This window comes from Prinia subflava, chromosome 1 (genome assembly GCF_021018805.1).
Source record: "Prinia subflava isolate CZ2003 ecotype Zambia chromosome 1, Cam_Psub_1.2, whole genome shotgun sequence".
In the NCBI taxonomy this organism is placed as follows: domain Eukaryota; kingdom Metazoa; phylum Chordata; class Aves; order Passeriformes; family Cisticolidae; genus Prinia; species Prinia subflava.
This window is the reverse complement of record NC_086247.1, coordinates 83,084,661-83,107,341: the sequence shown is the minus strand read 5'-3', so window position 1 is coordinate 83,107,341 and position 22,681 is coordinate 83,084,661. Positions and strand designations below refer to the sequence as shown.

The window sequence follows — 22,681 nt, the reverse complement described above, 5'->3', positions numbered from 1 at the left end:
ATACTAGCAGAGACCTGAAATTTAGGAGGCAAAACTCCTGAAGACAACCTGCACTGGAAGTCTGCTGCCTCCACGGTAAGTTTTTTACTTCAGTAGTTACTGTGATGGTAATTCCTGGGATCCTCGCTCAAATTCCTACAACTGGTGTGAAGCAGAACCCTGAGTAGCAAAAGCTACACTTTTCAAGGGGCTAGAGAGACTGGACCTATTACCCCTAAAGAGTCTCATCCCACTTTCTCCACAGTTCAATTGCTGTCACAGTTTTTTGGCTTGTGTGAATCCACAAGTTTCCCAAACACTGGATGAAGTTCAGCATAGGGGAGCAGCCACTTTCACAGGCAGCTGCCCTGCTTCAGAAAGCAGCAGCTTAACCATGGATCTGTGATTTCAGTCTCATGACTACAAAGCTGTCTCCAGCCCTGCAACTGCTCGAGAAGTCAGAAAACAGAAGGAGAAAAAAAATCCAAAACAAAACCATGGCACAGGAGACATAGGAAGAGAGGAGACCCTGCATGAAAATGGCAGTAAAGCCACAGGTCTAGGAGCCAAGCATGCACATGGGAAACTGAGCAAATTCATTCTACCACTGCTATGTAAAAAGAGTTAAGGTGAAACAGTTCCTGTGCATTAGACATCTCTCCTGTAACAGCTCTGTTGCTGTGATTATCATTTCAGAGAAGAGCAGAAGTAACAAGACAAGGCAGGTATACAAAACTTTTTATTGACAACAGAACAATAGAGAGGAACGTCACCACTTCCCATTCCTCAGGAATGTCTCCAGTTCACAGTCAGTCTGCTAAAAGCACACTTGCATGGTAACGAGCAACACGAAGGCATGGAGCTGTCTGTAACCTCCAGAAAAATGTTCCATGGGTGCAGTGCAAGGGGACCACGGTGCACTTGTGAGCAGCAGCCCTGTCACAACACAAACGTGGCAGGAGCAGCGTATGCAGAGCCAACAGGCACAGACATGGAGCAGTCAGAAGCCTCAAGTTATCTCCATTATCATCTCCATCCAAGGGTCATCATACTCAACCTGTTATTCCATCCATATTCTGTTTCAGGAGGGAATACTTTATTCCCTTGCTCTTTTTGCTTTCCCTGTCCTCAAAGACATCCATACTTCCAGCTGAATGGTACCGTGTCAGAGAATGCCTGAGCTTTTATATTTTGCTACCTCATACCAGTCCATGCATGCACTTGAGTTTACTTTCAGAAGCTTACATTGACATAAAGAGGGGGGAAAAAAGTGCTGCATAAGAAGAAAAGGATTTAGTTGTTAATGCTTCCTTGCTAACAAAAATATTTGGTACTTGAATATACTCCCTGTAATGCCATTTTCAAGAAGTATGTAGGCAGTCTACTTAACATTTTAAAGAAACTGCACATCAAACTCAACATAATTTCAAACGCTCCAAAATTAAATTTGAACTGAAATTCAATCTAAACAACAAAATCTCTTTAGTTTTCACAGTCCACAGAATTGCACACCGAGTGCAAGATGAAAGCTGTCTCTCCCACAAAAGGTTTCCTCTGCCTGCAGAACTGTACTGGGGACACCATGTAGTAGCTTAAACATTTATCACCATTTATTAATTTATCTTGTTTTTCCTTTACTTAATGGATGTGGATGTGTAGATTGTAAAGTGCTTCAAAATAAAACAAAAACCCCAACAAAAGAAAAAAGATCCCTCAAAAAACCACATAGATGTGAGAATTTTATCTGAAGGACTTTGTACAGCATTTACAATGTCAGCATAAAGCATCTGAAACATGAGCATTCCCTGCAGACTGATGCACTGCAAGCAGTCTCATACATTAGATACGGCAATTCCTCTGGATTCAAGATGCACAATACTTACAAAAACAACCCTAGAAGCACAGACAAATGCTGGTGGCTCTTCCTCTTCTTTTTAGAAACATAATTAAAAAATCTGCATTACTCTCTCATAATTTAAATACATAAGTAATCTCCACTTTTATTACTTCATGACAATGACTTCAAATTTACATTATTTTAAGTACCGTCAGAATAGCTCCATGTATAATACAGATATTTGCTGATATCCTGTCAGAAAATAAAAAAAACCAAAACCTTCCACTATATAAAAAAATTATGCTGGAAAGACAAGAACACAGAACAGGGACTTGGTACAGACTATGATTTCAGTTTTTTATCAACCACAGTTAACCCAAAATTAACAGATACACAGCGATATTCAAAAGCAGTGCAAATATCTTTGGAGGTTAGAATAAAATTATACTACAAGAACATAAGACAGAAGAAATTAAAAGGCAAGTACTTCAAGTACAGGAACCAGTCTCTGTGAGGTCCACCTTAGTGTTAGCTGGGAGTTCCTTTTCCCATCTCACTTCTTCCTCTGGAACACATTAGCCAACATTGCACCTGATGTAGTCAGCTGGCCCATTTTGTTCAAAAACTTGGTCTTGGTATCTTCACTCACCAGGCTTGCTGCAATTGACATCGAGCTAGGAAAGGAAAACATTTAGTGGCATAAGACCACAAATTAAAAAGAACATGATGTTGTTATTTATTAAGCAACTAAATTGTCTTTGTGTTTCAGAGATTTCAGAACAAAAAAACCCAGTCTGTGAAGAACTGAAAACCCATCACTAACTAGTCCATATATACACTGTTAAATTTATTATAATGTGCTCACAGTGCCTGTGAAAATGGCAAAATATTTTTGTGCACACTAATTTTTAATACTTTTGGATGTCACCATATTAGCATTTGCTACCTATTGGGGAATTGCTTTGTGAATAGTGACAAATAGTGAGAAATACAGTCTGTGCAAGACTGGCTTTGCCTTCTCACCAGAAATGTCAATCCTTATGTTCATTTAGTGTAAGTTCAAAAGTATTAGTTCAGACACAGACCTTTCTAACCCAAGTAACCTGCCTCCAACAGTGACATCAGCAGACGTGTAGAGACGAGCAAAGGCAAGGTAAGTACAAACCAGTGACCTTTTTCCTTAATTCTCAACTCTTTATTTTCCAACTACTTCCACCTGAGCAGAGTTAAAAATTGGTGAGGATTGTCAACCTAGTGACTCCCCATAAATCTTCATTTTATATATTTTGATCAGCTTTCCTTTGATCTCCTTATAAATTTCTTGCAAACTCCACCCTGAGTCCTACTGGGTCAGCCCCTCACTGGGTAAGAAGCTTCTCCTGGTTGTTGTCCATGTGGCTCCTATTACCTGTGTTTGGTTGTTCCTACTTGGGACATACTAGACAGGGCAATGGAGGGTTCATAGGTTTCCTATAAACTGGACTGGAAAGAGCAATCCAATCAATGCTGAAGCTACGGGATGCTAAGCTTTGAATTATATGTTGAGAAATTATCCCTATTATGTGACATTAACAGATTAAATTTTTTAAAATTAACAACATATCAGTGAGCTCAACTTCAGATATATGTAACTGTTTAGCACAGTAGGAGTCATCTGTCTTAACACAGAGCAAACGTACACAGCAGGAATATTAACAAATATTCTAAGCTTCCTATATTTGTAGTCAAAATGGCAAGTGTTTTTCAACACTGGATAAGGACAATTTTAGAAAACATTACCAAATAAATTCTCCCTTGTGAACTCAGTGCAGACTGTGCATTTCAAAATTATAGCTAAGACCAGAAAATCTGTCTTCCTCGCAAAGGCCAGATTCCAGGAACTGACTTTTCAGTCTGAAAAGTTATAAACAGTTCTGCTAGACACACTTGCATCGAGGAGATCCAACTGAAGTTAACTCTGAGTTGTTACAACAGAACTTGAATGATTTCCTCAAAGGCAGAAGGGATATACCCAGTACTTTCTCCCATTTCACACCACAAAAAAAGGTCCTTAGTGAAAATGATTACTGGTTATTTTTAAAGTACCTTAAAAATAAAGGGAAGCTTCTCACTGTGCTGCACTGTGGACTTGGAAATAGTTTAATTATAAACTTTTAAAGTAAAATATTTATTTCAGGCACATTCACATAGCCAGACATCTTTGGCTTGATTAAACATCTCCAGTCAACTAATGAATCACATATTTCCAGCTGATAAAACTCAGCAGGGAAATTACTGCTACAGTAAGATGGATGCCTTATGCGATTTCCTTTGATTTCATGATAAAGCAAGGGCATATAAATTATGTACATAACAGCTTATACTCACTATCAGCTAGTCAAGGACAAGAAGCTAGCTCAGACTATGAGGTATCCTAGAGTTGTGTGTAGCTGTGAAAACTTATTTGGGAAATACTGCACATTCCAAGCATTAGTAGCATTAAGAAATCAAAACTGCTCACTTCAGAAAAGAAAGCCTAGCAACTGATGACAAACCTGTAGTTTTAAACAAACTGCTTTCATTAGTCTAATGAACCTGAATAAGACTGAGGAAAACAAGGTGGTGTTCCATTGGTTCTTGAAACAGTTAAGAGGGATATCAGCCATCTGATGTCAAAAATTAAAAAGTACCAACTGCAGAGTCTAGAAGCTCATGTTTTCTAATACTATGTTACTGTAAATAGAAACATAATCCACAGTATCCTACATAGTTAAAAGTTTAAATATGCCTCCAAAGTGCTTCCATTTAAACATATTTAAACATAGCAAAAATCAATATGAAATCAAATAATTTGAGTCTCACATCTTTAAAAAGTAATCAAATAACCCAACAAAGCAGTAGTATATCCTGTTTGAATCCATCAGTCCTACAGAGGAGTCCTTGCATTTATTAATTATTTAAAGACCAAAACAAAACCCAACCCACAAACAAAAATTATCTGTAAACATAAAATTTTTCCTGGTGTCTAGATGAATCAGATGCTATGCAGTTCAACCTGTTTTATGGAGAAGCTCCAGGTCAAAACAGACATTCCTGATGGGCATTTTATACCAATCAGTTTTTAACCTAAGTTGTTATCCATGATTGAAATACCTTGTTAATTGCTAAAGAAAATGTTTAACAAAAGTGGCTATCCAATATTTTAAAATGCAGAGTTTAATCTTCTGAAAAAACTATTTCTTTGATCCCATATAATTTGACCAACTTTTCCTAATAGCAAAGGGAAAAGACAAGATAAGAACATCTGAAAATTGCTTTTGCACTCATTTTGATTTCTGTGCATGCACTCCCATGCTGCTAACATACCCCAGTAATTTATATCCCAGTCACATTTAAATCCTTTGTCAAATATATATTTGTCATTGAAATTAGGAACTGAAATTAGCAAGTGCTTAGGAAGAAAACAGAGATATTTATGTATATGAAAAGGTCATTTCTTCAGTGGTAAAATATTTCTTGTTAATTTTGTACAGTACAGGACTGCAACCATAGCCTGATGTTGAATAAGAAAGGGGAAGGCTAATTAAAGAACAAAGGAAGAGATTGCAGAGACTTATCCTTTTCATATCTTAGTTTTCAGCAGTTGCGTTCTTAAAGAAAATACACTAGATGTTGTATGAGGTTTGCATTTATCTGTTTCTGCAATGGCTTAACAGGACTGACTGATGTCAGAGTATTTATTACTAGTAAAGCCTGAAGTATTCACTTGGTACACTTGGTTTTTTCTACTTCACATTTCTTCTGTTCAGTTCTGTACACCTTATTTTAGTCATTCTCAAACTATCAGTTGCTTCCAGGACTGTGGGTGAGCTCTTTCAAGAAACTCTATCAGTTTGTTACGGATAAGGAAGCATGACATGAACAAGCTTCAGTAATTGTCTCAATTCTCATGAAGAAGCCTTGGGATTGAGAACAGATTCTCTTTTCAGATACCTTCTCACACACTTCCTGGCAACACTGCTAAGGATTTATTAAGTTATGTAATAATCCACAAGAATTTACCTGCTGGCATGCTACTCCAGGCAGTACGCAGGTGAGAGAGCGCATACAACTAACTCATCACAATGACACTGAGCATTCCAAATTTCCATGTCCAGTGTGGGTCTGCTGGCTACTTCTGTTATCAGGAGGTGCACATGTATGATACTGTCTCTACATGTGAAGCAAATGGATGCACCTGCAGCATGTCTGCTGCCTCCCTGGAGAGCTGGGTTTACTCTTTGTGGAAAGGGTGTTTTACCAAAGTGCAACACAGGTGGCATTGTCCCCAAGTCAGCCTACTTCCTAACCAGCCCCCTCACACAAGGGTCAGTGGGTACACTGGAGAAACTGTTCTCCTGTGCATTGGTCATGTGCAAACCAGGACAGCAGCCTGACGCAAGCCTTTCCCAGGACCAGAACAATTCCCTCAGCCTGCAGGTTGCCACCCCCATGGATGACAAAGTGTCTGCTACATATATTGCTCTAAGCATGTAGGCCAGGCACTCCCTGATTTCTCAGAGTCAGGACAGAAATTTAAATACTGCTTTAAATGAATAAAAAATTAAGAACAAAGAACATCATTCCTATAAAAAAAAATGTTGTCTCATGTTTTACACTGGTGGCAGAAACAACCACTGTATTAAAGTTTCTAAAATCTGTTTTCAAATACAGCCTAAGTCAGTGCAGGATTTCAGGTCACAAACCTTGAACACGTGTAGGAGAAGGGAATACAGGTGACCTTGCCCCTGATAAGTGACAGCTCTGTTAATTAACCAATACAGCCTTGCCCCTCATGAGTCACAGCAATAGCCAATAGACAAGTGTGACAAAAGGGAGTGGGTTAGCTGGTGAGGGGAATGATGAAGGTGGAGGAACCCTGAGGAAGAGGGAATGAGAGGATCATGAAGAAGGATCCTGGGGAGAGAGAGTCACTGCTGTGAGGTCAGTCTGGGTCTGCAGTCAGAGCCTGTTGTTGGAATCTGCAGTCACAGTCTAGCCAGGTAAAAGCTACAGTCAGAGTCTGTAAACTGATACCTGCAGGCAGAGTTTAGCAGGAAATAACCAGCAGAGGCTGCCAGGGAAACCTACAGTAGGAGCTTGCTGCAGCCAGAGTCAGTGAATAGTTGGAGTTAAGATGGCTGAGCTGTAACGAGGAATAAACCAGGACCCTTTTCATGCTGTGATAAACAAGAAGTTTCTCTCAGCTCATTTCTACCCTCCTAATAAGAGGGCTGCTGCAACAGACACCATCATGGAATACACTCTGCAGAACACTACTCTGGAGGCACATAGAAAAAGGGAAGTGTAAGTCTTACCCTTGTGGTTCTTGGACGGTCTTGTTTTCCACTTTCTGTTCACATTCTTTTATCATGGAGCTCAAAATAACCTAAGTCACATAAGGAAGAGAGATGACATTTGACATTTTTCCTTTACATTAACACTTCTTACGAAATCTACTCTGCAAATAATTCTGACATTAGCAGAACTGTTTAAAATGTTTCCCTGGTTTTTTTTTTTTTTCAAGTGCCTTTGAGTTCCAGTTACCTGATAATGCCTTGTGGTTAGAAACAACAAAAACGTTCAAAATAACTAAAGGAAAAAAATGTGTCCCAAATAGCTACAGAAGTTCAGGACTCTCTCTTTTTCCCCCAGGCTTTTAAAAACAGAGTTAAAACAAACTCACATCTGTGACACACTGTATCTTCATGAACATTATGCATGAAAGAAAAAGCAGGAAACAATGTGTGATGGCACCCTGAGACAAGACCTTAATGGATGGAAGTGCTAAAATCAACTTGATATCATTCCACTGGTGTCTTCCACAGTTCCTATGATTCATGGCTTTTTTTCCCCTTTATTTAAGCAATTACAGTGGTAAAGGTTTCTTCAAAGTATTTAAGACTGAAAACACCTCCATACTGACATTTTTACACTTATCCAAAAATAAAGCAATGATTCTCAACAGCAAGCTTAAAAAAATAATCATACAGTTAATTCATGGGACAGATAAATGACTCCCTGCCCTGTTCACAACAGTACTGTTTTAACACATTAAAAAAACAAGTGTTTTGAAACACTTAGGCAAAAAAAGTTAGAATGCAAAGTATGAAACTATAAATGTATACATATACACACATATATACACACTGCATAAATGGAAACTTCCTCTGCCACAGGTCAGAAGAAAGCCAAATACTTTTTTGAGACACTAAACTTAAAATCACTACTGTCTTACCAAACCTGAATATATACAACAAAGGAAAAAACCCATTTTCAACCTCTAAAACACAGATCAGTCACTAATGGTTACTACCAACTGGTAACTATTTCAAAATGTATTTGTATAAATTAAAATGCTGGTTTCTGTCAAGTCTGTAGCACAACCATTAACTACACTGATAAGATGTGGCCTGGTGTGCAGATCTGTGCCACTGCTCCCTCTGTTTCCCCAAAAGTATTACTTCAACATTTGAAACATGTTAGGTAGCAAGTTTTACACCCCTTGAGTGTTTCAGAGAGCAGAATTCAAACAGGACTAAAACTCTTCCTGCTAAAATTGCTGTCCTACATTTGCATAAAATGTTATACAAATACTTAACTCTCAAGAGTACAGAGGTACAATAGAAATACATTCAGAATTCTAGTAAAAAACCAAGCTTTTTGTTCTATATCAAAACCCCCTGAAATTTCTAAGCACAGCTGCTGTAATTTTTGTTACTTTAGCATTTCTACCTGTGCAGTGGAGCTTTCCTATATTTTTGTACATCTGAATCCAGATGTTCCAAATATCAACAATATGAGGTCTTGATCAAGGGGTAGAATAATTCATCAAGGATCCAGGATGATTTAAATAACAGGATGGATTTCCCATCCATTGCACAGCTTCTGGGAAGGCTGTGTTATTCGTGATGAAGTGGAGCAATTCTTGTCTCTTCTGCAAATTAATTTCTAAATTTCTACATTATGGCTTTGCACATACTGCTCAGACCCATTCCCTTAAGTTCTCTTTGTTTGGTCATAGGACTGATTATGAAATCACATCTCCTTCAAGAGAAATATTTTAGAACACTAACTCTAAATATAGAGACACTTAAGAGACTTAACATGCTGAAGTCTTATAAACAATACTGCAGTATATGGACTAAATATTTTCACCAAGTACTGACTCACTATCGTGCATCTCCATTCCACTTACTTCAAAAACCCATAGAAGGCAAGTGGAAAATGAGGAAGACAGGACTTGACATTGAACTAGAGATGCTGGTAAAGTATCTGAATGTCTGTACAAAGTGAAATGTTTTCTTCAGAGATGTGACTAATGCCCAACTTGCACTTTCATTTATATGAAAGAAAGGAAAACAAGTATGGGTTATGAGTGGTAAATGCTGCCAGACAGGACCACACAAGCCAATTCCACAATGTTACCCTTTCAAATTGAGAATAAACTCTGTACTGACGTTAAGCCATTAGAGCTAAGGCACTGTGATTTAGAAAATGTGTATTTGTCAAGTGATATGCCATTTGAATCATGAATAACACCACAGTGGCCAAAATAATGAAAAAAGGCTTAATTCTGTTTATGCAAATGTCTAATTGTTTGAGACAGTAAAAGGCATTCATTTCAGAAGGCTTCCAAGACAGACACTAGAACTCACTGGGCCTCACAAGCTTCTATCATGATGCCTACAAACATCCTATTGGAAGTGAGAAGCTGATCAAGGACTAGATATCCATTTCTACAATAAAAGGGATAAAAATGGTAAAGCCTGTAGTGAATTTTCTAACTCACTGGAGCAGAAGTAAATATTTTAAATTTTATGTTGCTCTCAGGCTAAAAAAACCAAAGCACTTGGCATCATGCCTGAAGTCACTTAAGCACAGTAATGCAGAATGTTGTAATGGAGGATTGAGAGCTGTCTTCACTTACCAATTTTTTTTATCCTATTCCAGTCCTCAGTTCCTTCTCTGACTACAAGATTCAAATTCAGTCAAACCCCTTGTTCTAACTCAGAGTATCTTTTGAACTATGTCTTTAAACCTTACAAGTTACATTAACTACAAAAATGAAGTAGCAGAATTTCTATCAGTTATCCCATTGGTGAAAGAAAATGAAACTTTTGCCTACTGCAGCTGTCAGATATATGCTTAAGACCTCCCAGTCCATCTTCCACCTCCCTCTGGACACAGAATATCTATCACTGCCACACTTCCAGTGCTGCCTGTGGTAAGGAAGCACAATTCTGTTGTCTTTGAGTGATGCTCAGTCGGTCACTACTGTTCCTTCTGACTCAGCCTTCTGAACTAAGATTCTTGCCTTTCAGGGTGAAAAGTTCCTCCAATAATAATATACAGAAAATAAAAGATTGATACTATAGGCTTTTAGATGGAAAATGTAACTGCAAGAAGGAACTTTATTACTGAATATAAGAACTTAGGACTCCCAGAGAATACAGTCATCTCAATCCAGTCACTTTTGCAAACACAAGGAAAGTCAATTTATTTTCTCATGTACAATGTCATTTATGAAAGTGCAGTATTAACCTTCAAAGACTACAATAGTGCTCTTTTGTACATTCTAATTATTTTTTTTCTCCATCCCTTGAAATGTTCATCCTGTAAAGATTTTTCCCAACATGTAATGAAACGACATCTCTATTTCTGCTACTGACTTAACATCTTTGTTTCATTCTCTGTTAGTATTCATCCTCTTCAAGTACTTACCAAAAAAGTGCATAGGGCCAAGATTTTCAAGTTGCTCAAGCTGGCTTCTTCTGCTAATTTTTTTGGGGTTTTTTGCTGCTTTCTGTAAGCTCCTCCTACCAGAGAAGATCTATTTCACTCCCATGTTGTCCTGTCTCCTTCTTTAATCTGCCCTTTACAATTCACAGAATCACAGAATGGTTGAGGTTGGAAGGGACCCCTGGAGGATCATCTGGTCCAACCCCCTGCTCAAGCAGGGCCACCTGAAGCCAAATGCCGAGGAAGAACATGTCAAGATGGCTTTTGAGTATCCAAGCATTTAGACTCCACAACCTCTTTGGACAATGTGGGCCACTGCTCAGTCATTCTCACAATTAAAAAACACCCCAACTCTGCCCATGGTCTCTGGTCTTATCCCTGAGCGCCACTGAGAAGAGCCTGGCTCTGTCCTCTCTGGACCCTCTGTTCAGGTACTGATAAAATTCACCCAAGCCTTCTCTTCTCCAGGCTGAACAGTCCCAGCTCCCTCATTATCTCCTCCAGCCCTTCACTGGGCTCTCTCCACTAAGTCCATGCTTTTGTATTGGGGAGCCCAGAACTGGACACAGTGCTTCAGATATGAAGTATACCCCAGGTATTTTAGGACTCTTCTTCTCTAATCCTTAATAGTTTCTTTCCTGCACTCCACCAATTTTTATCTGCACTTCCATGGATTTATTGTAGCCATTGATTTTAGTGCATCCTTGGTTTGATTAACATCAAGATGGTAAAAACATTTCCTTTTTCTTCAGTCTAGGAGGATCTGTTTCCATATGCATTTCTGACAGTTGAGTATTTGTCTGCAGAGGTCCTCAGCTTAGAAATACATTCTACAAGATTTTACTGGTTTTAAAATCATATGACCTATTCTTCATCAAAAAAACTCCTCAATGCCATGTTTTGAAACCACTTATGAGAAACCCTCTTTAACTTCTGGTTTTAAATGCCATCACATTTCAACTTCTGCCACTTACATCTCATACTCAGTAAACATAGCTGCTCACCTCATGCTCTGGAGAGAGATGCTCCATGTCGATTCGTAAACACTTCAGTCCTGGCAAAAAGTGATTGACCATTAAATCCTCTGAAATAACTAAAGCCCAGGTTGTTAAGGTATTATAAGGACTGCCTTTTGAAATTATACTTTTTTTTTCTGTTTTCTGATAATGTTGTTCTATGGAATACAAGGGCAGCAGCAAAACTAAGAAAATGGAACAGCATTTGACACTTCATGACTAATAAAAAGGAAAAAAGATCTTAAACATATTTAACATCATATATTTCATACACCCATACAATTATTTCAAGATTTTTTTCTTGATTTATTGGTTAAGATCTAGAGTTTTGTTTTTTAAATTATCTATCAGATCCACTGTATGGGGTCTGGCTGGACTGGAGTTCATTTTCTGCACAGCAGCCCTCAGCGCTTTGCACTGCACCTAAAAAGTTGTTAGTAACACACCAGTGCTTAGGCTACTGCTGAGCAGTGCTGGCACAGCACTGGAGCCGTCTCTCAACATTCCCCCCATCAGCAGGCTGGGGGAGGGCACACAGCCTGGACAGCTCACCCAAACTGACCATAGGGATGTTCCATACCGTGGATGGAACAGAGGGAAGGATGCCAATTCAGGTATAAAAACTAAGAGAAAGTGGTGGTGGTGGGGCAGGACACCATTTCTTACTATGTTGTTTGTCTTCTGGAGCAACTGCTACATGTGGTGAAGCCCTGCTTCCTGGGAAGTAGAAGGTGGACGTTGCTGGCTAATGGAAAGTAGAGAGTAAGTCTTCTGTTTTTCTTTGCTTCCATGCATAGCTTGTGCTTAACTGAACTGCCTTTATTTTGACACATGAGTTTTTCTTCCATCTGATTTTCTCCCCCACCCAATCCTGCTGAGGAGGGGAATGCGAGTGGCTTGGTGGGCACCTGCCCAGCAAATCCATGATATTCACCATTTCTGAAAAGCTCTCCCTTCTGCTGAATAGGTGATATTTTACATCACAGATTTGAAGACAAACTTAGTTATTTTTCAAACATTCAACTTCTCTCACTACTACAGACATAACAGGTAAACTTCCCCTGAAAAAAGGATACAACAACAGGAAAGAGCACTGTAGGACTCAAACAGGTGGGTAGCGATATCCAGTCTCTTCGAATCAACCGACTGCTGGTTGTTGACCAAGGCTAACTTGTGCAAGTGTGGAATAACAACTGGAAAAGTAAATACAGGAATAACTGTATACAGCAATAACAGGAATTTGAAACTGCTTTTCACAGACTTATTTAGCATTAAACAGGTGCTATATGGCAACTGCAGGTGCCTAAAACGTCACACATCAGCATGGAAAAAGAACTGCAAACAATTGTGTTTGATGGGGTTGCCCTTGCACATTTTAATGGATTGACTCAAACTTGAAATAAAAACTTGTGGTAGCACCACCTAAAATAAAAAGGTACCTTGGAGTACCTTTGAAATAATAAGAGTTTACAGAAAAGAAAGAAAAACCCTCTCAATGTAACCAGCATACCTATTAGCTTTTGGACAGAGAGGAAGACTGCATCTTCCCATGGATGCAACTTACATTCGTCTCTAAATCTGGGTTCAGCGTTAGGTCCAACTCTTCCAAATGTTTTTATGATTTCTGTATGTAAAGAATGTTGGTCTTGATACTGAGGGTCCTCCAGGAAAGATGCCAGCTGCATTTTTACTCTCTCCAGAAGCTTAAATATTCCCAGAAATAGAAAGAACACAAAAGAATGAAGATGCTAGAAATTGTTATGATCAGTTCAGAGTATGTTTATAATCTCCCACATTTCAGATGACAGATCTTGGATTTCCTCCTAATTTACAGATTTTTTTCTAACAGGATGTTTCAAACTCTTCAATGCACTGCTATGTTTTAAAGACTGTTATCAGAGTTTTAATCTGATCTATCTTTTTAAAAATGGACAGGTGCTCCCATAGAGCTGATCTTTCCTCCTGAGGTTTCCTTGAGTCTGAGACTCCCATTTTTTTACCTGCTATTACAGTTCCCTCTTACTATTAACATCTACACTTTTCCTGTTCAATTATAAATCAATTATTAACATTTTTTGTAATGTATCTCAATTAATAGCCTTATTTTTTTTTTGTAGAGGACAGAAATGCAAAAGTAACCATCATAAAATCAATGGAATTAAAAAGATTTCTTCAACTAAAGGCTAAAAAACCAAAAATAAGATGAGATAGGTATTTAATTTGGATTCAAAGTTGAAAAAACAACATTTTATGGTACATTTTGGAAGGTGCTATCACCTTTGTACTCTAAGGCTTATTATAATTATTGCAATGGATACAGTAACTTCTCTGTGGTATCAAAACAATATTCATCCCAACTGATTATAGGCATGCATTCCAAGCTACAAAATTCTAACTTTTTCATCTTCCAAGTCCGTGTGAGTCACCACTGACTTGACTCACATTACTCACATTTCCTCAAACACATTCTTTTAGAGTATGTTGAAATTACGGGAAGAATGCAAGCTCTGCAAAAAGCTGCAAGGACTTACAGAAGCAATTCAATTGCACAGTTGTTACATGAAACAAAATCCAGTTTTCTACTGCTTAAAGCAGAATCCTGTCTTCAGAACTCTTATCTATTACCATAGTATCATCATTTAAAAAATGAGGAGGAATTCATCTCTACATTATCTTCAACGAATTCTTTGCTAATGTCATGTCTTTCAGTGCCATCTTGGACACCAAGGGCCAAACCAGCAGATACATTCCAGATATGACTGGAACAACAAGAGTCTTGTGCTCTTCTGAAGTATTTGGGAGCCAAGCAGAATATCCTAGAGCATCTAAAATAGTCCAGTATTCAGTAGTACAATATGTGGATGTTTTTGGTCACCATTTTAAAACAGAACTATTTCATTTGGAAATAATGGAGTTAGATTTCACAATCGTACTGGAGAAGGTTTTAAAAAACATTTTAAGCATGGGATTTCCCATCTTCTAGCACAGGCCTCCCCTCTACTAATCTGTCTCTGTTTATATTTGGTTGAGATTTAGGAGGAAATGCTTTTATTAGTTATAAGGGTTGGTTTGTTTAGGAAAAAAAATTAAAAAGGCCATTGCAAAACTGTAAAGCACTTTGGAAGAGAATATGATAAGGAAGAAAGAAAGAATTTATGAGTTGCCCTTTCTTTTATTCTGGATGTATTAAAAAATCATCCACTTCTTATGCAACAAAAACCTAGGTGACAACAGGTATCTTACCTCTCTCTGAGTAACAGTTTCCATGATGGTCCCAAAAGCAGGGATTGTAGCAATCCTTACTGAACTACAATGGAAGAATAGGGTCTTTAAGATGTATTCAACACCAAGAACAAAATTACTTAAATAAAATTTTAAAAATTAGTACTTTTAAGTTACATTAGTTTCTAGCAATGACCAAGAAAAAAAAAAAGGGGAAAAAAAAGAAAAAAAGCAGACCAGGAAAAAGACAGGATTAACTCAAGGTCTCAGTCTGAAACTCACAATTCAGGATCACTGGACAAGGTAACAAGGGCCGGAGCAACCCGCTTGTCAACTAATGCTTCACTCATGCCTCGAAGAGTCAGCTGTAAACCAGTCAACATGCAATAAAAAACGCTTTGGTAAACTTGAAGAACTGGGTTAGCTGTGACTGAGGATGGGCAGGCAGACTCTTGGGGTTGTTCTTGGATTAGTCACCCACACAAAACATTAAAGCCACTAAGACTATTCATGCTGGAGCATCTGTTAGTAACAAGTTGTTAGTGAGATCAGCAAAGCATCCCTCCTTAGCCTGAAAGAAATACCACATCAGAATGTCCAGGAAATTAAGTGCCACGGATGTCTATCAGAAATGAGATGCAGCCAAAACTACTTTGCATTTCATTAATGCAGACCATACTGAATTTTGCAGTAGCAAAGCTGACAGCGTACAGAATAGTAGTATCCATCTTTCTGCTAGAAATGATGTAAGCAAATTTGAAAACTGAGAACATGATTAAATATAGAAAACAAAAACTAAATTACATGGATTTAAGTTTTCTATTTAAAGTTTATTCAGCATGTTTATACACTTTAATTCCAGGTGTTGCAGTAAAGCTTTTTATTTAGAAATAAGTGATTTAAAGGTTACTTTCCCTTAAAAGTAATTCAATTTTTGTTCAGCTAGATTAAGAGACATAACTGATGGTTATTTCTTTCTAAGTATTAAGAGAGATGCTAGGTTTATAAGACAGGGAACTTACATTTCAGGGTCACTGGAGAGAGTAATGAGAGCAGGAACAACTCTCTGAGCTACCAGAGTTTCATGTACCCCCTTCACCAACAGCTGAATGGTCGGAGCAGGGGGGTATCACAGGTGATGCACGGAAAGAGCGAGTACAGTATCATGGGAAGAAGAACGGCACAACCAAGAGAGAGAAAGAAAAAAACATAAAAAGCAAACCAAAATTAGAAGCTAAGCAAATACTGCTACACTAGAGCTTCATAAATGCAAAGGCGTGAAGAAAGCTAAAGTGGTCTGGCAATCAGCACAAACGTGACAAATTCAACAATACAATGTTTTCTTTATTTTCAGATATTTCAAAACTTGACCTCAAACCTTTAGCAGGTAATTGCATGTCTTATTTCAGATGCTAGTATAAATAAAGTTATGTATAATTAAGTACTAAAGCAATGTCGATTTGAATTTGACAATTTCATGTAAATGCTGTTCCTAACTCAACACAACAGTATTTATCATAGTAGGTTGCTGTCACATGCAACACAGAAGCATTAACTAGGCCTGATGGGTATAGATCTCCCCACACTGAGTGATACATCTCACACCTTGTACAATGAGACAAACAGCACCTTCCCAGATGCCAAAATGTTTTCCTGAAAGTCATTCAGGACTCGTTGATATTTAACAACCATCCAAGCAGTATGCATGCTGGTCTGTGCAGGCAAAAAATGGAGAATCCTTGAACTATCCATGAAATGTATTTCCTCAAGTCTTTTTGCAAACTAAGGAAGAGATATATTTGTTGCATTGCATCCCAAATGTTCAAAGCTTGAAATCACAGCAAAATTCATTATCCATGAACACAAAGTTGTTTGAATCCAGATGTTCCCAGGTGATTTTTTCACATTACCTATGTAGTTATATACAAGCATTTGCTAATATATTGCAAATGCCCTTTAAATGCTTTCTTCATGTGAAAACCTACTAATTTTCAAACCAAGTCATAAACTTTTTTCATATTTAACAAAATGGTGGGTTTTGTTGTCATTAATAAAAAGAGGAAAGAGTAGATATTTCCATTTTGTGTCTCAAGTAAGGAAGTCTGCATGTATTTGCTGGTTTTAGCAGATAAATATAAAAAAATCTTATCATTAAGTTTATAGGAGAAATATGAAATGTCTTTTTAATATTTAGCTATATTCTGGCTACTCATATTGCATAATTAACACATAATTAATTTTCAATTATAAGCTTTTCCGCCAGGAAAAGCAATAGCTGTCAGTATAACAGTACCAAAACCAGGCAGTATTTTCATCCTCTAACTAGAGAAGATTTTACATTCTGCTATTTGTTAGACCATTCCTGCTTTACCAACCCTGAATTTAAACCGGTTGTAAGTTGTAAAAGTAAGTTGTGAAAGATTGGAAGGAACCTGACTTTTCAGAAGCTTCCATATAAAGCAGTTTTTCCTACTGAGCAACATTTGTGTGTGTGTGTATGTGTGCACGCACAGACATGGAACAGAGTGTGGGCTCACAGACAATTACTGGAGAAGGAAGAATGGGGAGAAGCTGGGTAAGAACATAAGACACAATTGCTGCAAAGCCCTGGAGAAGCAAAGTTGCAACATCCTATACTTGTTCTTCAGAAAGTATTAGGATGTCAGGTCAACTACAACATTTTAACCTTAATACATTTCACAATTATTTACACTGGCAAAAACTCCAAGTGCCAATCTGTTGAGTTCATGGGCTACTCTTCAAACAGCTGTTAAGGACATAGCTCACAGTTTGTTTATGATGGTTTTACTCTCATACATAGCTCTACTAATTTTCACATTTATTAAAATAGAGAATGCTTATAATTTTCAATCTTGGACAAAGAGGGTTTTGAGTTTTCTTTACCAACTTTCATTTAAAGAAAAGCCTAGCAGTTATACTTTGAAAAAAAACTCCAAACACTTGGGATTTGTATAATTAGCAAATAATTTAGAATGATCTCAGCTTCATTCCTGTCTGGCCTGCCACATTTCTAAGTATGGTAAAGCACAGTGAACAGATGCATTCCATCACACAGAAAATAAAACAAGCTTTATAATACAAGTGTCATTCTGAAGATGTCTCTAGCCCTAAACCCAAACAAACCAGCAAAGCTTATGTATAACTCAACTACGTGCTTCACGTTCAAATCAGAGCAATCAAATCTGTTTGTATCAACAATCAAATGGGAAGCTACTGACTAAAAACACGAATACAGAGGCAACTGAACAGCTGGATGGGCAGAACCATGTAGCAGCATATAAGGTTAGAATGAGACAGACAATGTAAATTCTTATCATTTTTTGATTCCTCTAGATCATTACTTACACATACTACAGTGTAAAAATGGTAGCACAAAGCTGCCCTGCCCCAAAGGAGCGAGGGAGTGGAAAGGCCCCACATCACTTCTGTGTCCTTCCAACCCTTAACACACTGTAAAGGTTTGGGTAAAGCAGTCAGGCCTGCAGTCTCTGTGTTGCCCAGAACCTTCACTGTTCTCAGCTGTCCTGCAGGTCACATACTCTTCATCCTAGTATCTAATCACTGGGCTTGGCCATTCAGCAGCCTCTAAGGTTACAGAAATTCCTTAAGTGACGGAATCTTCCAGAAGTGAAACCAACTATTACTACCTCTTTGCACAGGTGACTTCCCAACTTTACATAATACCATGTATAAATATGTATGCCATGGTTATCCAGGAAATAGCAATATGCTACTATTTTCAAGTAAGAAAAGCATTTAAAAGAAAGCTGCCTAGGCTTTGGTAAAAATTGAGATATGCTAAGAAACAAGATATGAAATAGCACACATCGACTGCCTAGAAATAATCAACATGCAGCTGAATTTGAAAAGAAGCTACAACCAAGACAACAGCCTGTTATAACTGAGGTCTTTCACATGTTTGGCTAATGTTTATTAGGGGGAAAAAAGCTTATTACATAAGCTTACATATTACATAAAAAGCTTATTATTGCATTACTACAAGATGCTTTTGTGAGAGGGAAAATATGCAAATACATTTTAAGGGTGTCAAAAAATTGCCATTTCCTTTTTAAAAGGAGGTGCAAAAAACCCCCCAACAAACCCAGAAAAAAGGGACATTGTTGGATGTTTTCAATTGAAGCCTCAGGATGGAGCTTATTGTGGTTGTTTACTGCTCTCTCTGCTCTGACCTGCAGAGTATCACTAAAGAAAACTGATGGATACGTTAAGTGCTTTTTTCTGAGGCAGGCTTAAGATTTGTTTTTGCAAATGGATACAAGATGCCAGGTTCTGCTACAAGACCCCTCCAAAGCTATCCAAATGAGACAAGTATGGAAGAAATACACAAAAAAAGAGAAGGAAAAAGTAACAGTGATTAGAAATATGTGTTTCTAACATACAAAAGACAAAAAGTTCTCTCTTTGTTCAGCCAATAGGGTATGTCCCAGAGATTTTGCACGTCTTTTAAAATGAACATTTGATGAAACAAAGGCATGATGTGAAAATAAAAGCAAACTTACTGGATATATGTTTTAGTCTTTATTCTGACCATTATTACAGATGGTAAGGGAAAAATGAAGCTGCCATTATGAGGCAAGTAAAGTAAGTATAAATTCTTTTAAAATTTTTAGCTTTCGCAAAAAATAACGAATTTGTTACATGTGTTTTCACCACTATATCTGCTACAAAGAAAACTAATGCGAATTACAATGCAAGTGCATTGTATGACCATACACAAGACCTATTGAAAATGGTAAGCTGTATATTAGACTGCTGATGATGTGTTGAATAGCAAAAGCAGAAGTTACAACTCAGAGATGCTTAGGTTTAACTACAGACCTATAGAAAGATGTGCTGTTGAACAGAGAACAGATACAGAAACAACTGAACAACGACCTCCTGCTCCATCACACAGTACACAGGTTACTGAAGTTGTTTGTAATTATTAAGAATGTATCAACACTGTCTGATTGATCCCTGTTATAAAAAAATAAACTCTAGTTTTAAAAAAGTGAAAAACAGTTTGGATAACACTTACCTCAAACATTCTAGCAGCTGTACATCGAACAAGAGCAGAAGTATGGACAACTCCATACCACAAAACAGTTAACAGCAGCTCATGATAAGCTGGGTTTGCACTAGAAGAAAACAGTTGGGCAACTGATCAAACAAAAATACTCCCAAGCCCTGGATATGTTCTTTACCCAAAAAAAATGCAGTCTTAAGAAATCCTTGTTCAACAAATCTAAAACTCCAGTGTTTATCCTTTCTGAAGGACACAGAAATATTGTATTTCCTCTCATATATTTATGTCATTATGAAAGGCTCACAACAGGTGCAGTCCAGAAAATACGTTCCTTTTTAAAGTTAATTAAAAGAACTCCAAGTTCAATCTTAAGAACATAATTTTCAGAGAACTATTACATTGAATGAAAATCCATATCTAGAACAAATGACAATACTACGGCAAATACAAAATTAATTTTCATTGTATTCTCAATGAGTTATTTTTGTGGAAATTTTATGTTTGGATTTTGGTGTTCCTTTTTTACACTTCAGATGTTTTCTTTTTTTACTGCTACATTTTTAACCTAGAAATTACATTTACATGAGGGGAAAAAAAGCAAGTATACCCTTTATTCACCCAAAGCATCACAGTTATTCAAAATTACAAATAGATTAGCAGCTTTTAATAAAAGCTTCTAATGTCTTTAGATGTAGTCAGCTCCAAGGTATATTCTTTACCCTAGTTCCACAAAGGAAGCTTTCAGGCTATCAAGAGGAGCATGGGACAGTGAAAGCATGGTCATTACATCTTCCAGGAATCCAACTAACAGCTTGCGGTCTTCTTCCTGAAAGAAGGGAAGAAGGGACTACAGTGATGAATGTGCTGGAAGGATTGCTGATGTTGTGATGGCAACCTATGGCTGCAGAGGAGACAAACTATGAAAAAGAACAAACCAGATTAAGCATTTAACAATTTTCTTAGGAACTTCAAAAATGTGGTTAAGGAACAAGAGCCTTTCAAAGCAAACACACAAAGAGATTGTGTTTCATCAACTAAGCACATACTCATGCATAAATTCTTCTATTAAAAAAACTTTTAAGAAGAGTACTTAAGCACATTTGACTCCTGAAAGTTTATAAATCATAATCCACTAGAAATCTGTAAGATTATGAAGAATTTCTCTTTTTCCTGTAAGATATGTACATACTAGAACTTGACTGCTCGTTGCTGGAGGATGAGGTAATATTTATGGTGTGTTTGTTTTAGCACCAGGTAACATTAAAATTTTAAGACTCCAACTAGGCTTCAAATGGCAATTTACCTGTTTCAGTAAGTTTTGCACCATGATATTTGCAAAGTTCATAGGTAAATGGCCAAGAAACCATTTCAGGAATAACATTAACAGAGTTTTGATAGAGGGACATGGTAACACATGATCTAAATGTGCATCACCACCTGACTAATAAGCTTTGCTTGTAAATGTATTTACAGCTGCCCATTCACCTACCTATCTTCAACACATAAGAACAGTAAGTTTTCAACAAACACAGTAATGTTTAGGTATTTTTTAAAAACGGGTTTTGCACACTATTATACATTTAACAAACAGACAGAAACCCAAACCTACCTGAATATAACATGTAAGGACCCCTGTTGCATAGATGGGAACTGTGGCTTTTGTTAGCACTCCATTACCTGCTGTGGAATCTAATGAAACACAGGGAAGAATTGAGGCTTTATACATACATACGAGTATAGAACATATATATAGTAGGCTTAGATGTGTGTATTGAAGTATTATAGATTTAAACCCCTTTTTATATACACATGAAGAATTTGTATGCATATATGTGCATATATACGTATATATATACAAACATGCTTAAATAATACTCAAGGGGTATTTAGATTTAAGATTTTTTTTTTACCGTACACACAGTCTACAACTTCAGAGTGTTCCATTCAGATTAAGACTAGATTTTTCAACATTTCACAAAGATAACAAATTTGAGAACTGCAGCCCGAAAACGTTATTTGAACAAGAGACTGAATTTTTTTTTCCTGCTGCAGTTAAGATCAATTCATTTCAGTAAAAAGCTACTTACCTATGTTTTCCTCAGACAGTCTTAAGATTTCCTGGAACTGTGGTTTTACCTATGCAAAGGATGATGAATTCCATGTAAGAAAACCTGTACCAGTGTCAATTACCTTAGAAAAATAAAAGAGTTGCAAAACAAACAAACAAACAAAAAATCCCCCCAAACAAAACAACAATCTCCTCTCTGGAGGTAGCACTTACTGCTAACAGAGTTTGATCTTTAGGTAATCCTCTCATCATATTTGGCAATTTCCCTTGAAGTATTTTTAATTATATTCAGAAGTTATTTTATTGAGAACAAATATAATTCCTTGATAAAAATGTTTAGATACCACCTGTAGAAAATATTTCAGGCTGGGAAGGCATCAACTTTAAGTTTTTTTAATCAAATAAAGCTGGAGTACTTGTGTACACCGCAAAGAGCGAACAGTATGCTGCTCTCAAGAAAGTTAGCTGTTAAATAACCAGAATTAGGACTCTTCTTTTCTCTCTGTCATTCACAAAGGAAACACAAAGAATATAGTTTAAAAAAATTGTCCCTGGTTGGGCAAGATAAGAAAGCCATTCCAAAATGAACAAAACCAGAAAAGGATAACAGAAACAGTGCTCTAAAAATAGCAGGTTTAAATGTACTTATGGAAAAGCATCAGTGTGACAAAAATATAAATGGTCACAAAGTGCAGGCATTCCAACACACCATAAATATAGAGGATATATATTATCAAGGTACTCTTTAAGTA

General features: G+C 37.2%; 1 protein-coding gene across 4 annotated transcripts in view; it reads right to left on the bottom strand.

Moving 5' to 3' along the window:
* Nucleotides 1-700: 700 nt before the first annotated feature.
* Nucleotides 701-22,681, bottom strand: part of RELCH (RAB11 binding and LisH domain, coiled-coil and HEAT repeat containing) — a 77,240-nt gene continuing 55,259 nt past the window's right edge. For 2 of the 4 annotated variants that reach the window (XM_063400701.1, XM_063400726.1), the window contains 11 exons: nt 21,949-21,997; nt 21,471-21,550; nt 20,581-20,687; nt 19,874-19,973; nt 15,837-15,919; nt 14,836-14,899; nt 13,157-13,295; nt 12,669-12,785; nt 11,581-11,669; nt 7,153-7,223; nt 701-2,490 (listed from right to left, as the gene is read on the bottom strand). In XM_063400701.1, coding sequence (XP_063256771.1) covers nt 2,370-2,490; nt 7,153-7,223; nt 11,581-11,669; nt 12,669-12,785; nt 13,157-13,295; nt 14,836-14,899; nt 15,837-15,919; nt 19,874-19,973; nt 20,581-20,687; nt 21,471-21,550; nt 21,949-21,997 — 1,020 coding nt within the window. In that variant the 3' untranslated portion in view covers nt 701-2,369. Of the gene's footprint in view, nt 2,491-7,152; nt 7,224-11,580; nt 11,670-12,668; nt 12,786-13,156; nt 13,296-14,835; nt 14,900-15,096; nt 15,180-15,836; nt 15,920-19,873; nt 19,974-20,580; nt 20,688-21,470; nt 21,551-21,948; nt 21,998-22,681 lie in introns of those variants that run through there. The other 2 variants (XM_063400708.1, XM_063400717.1) reach the window with 2 other exon arrangements.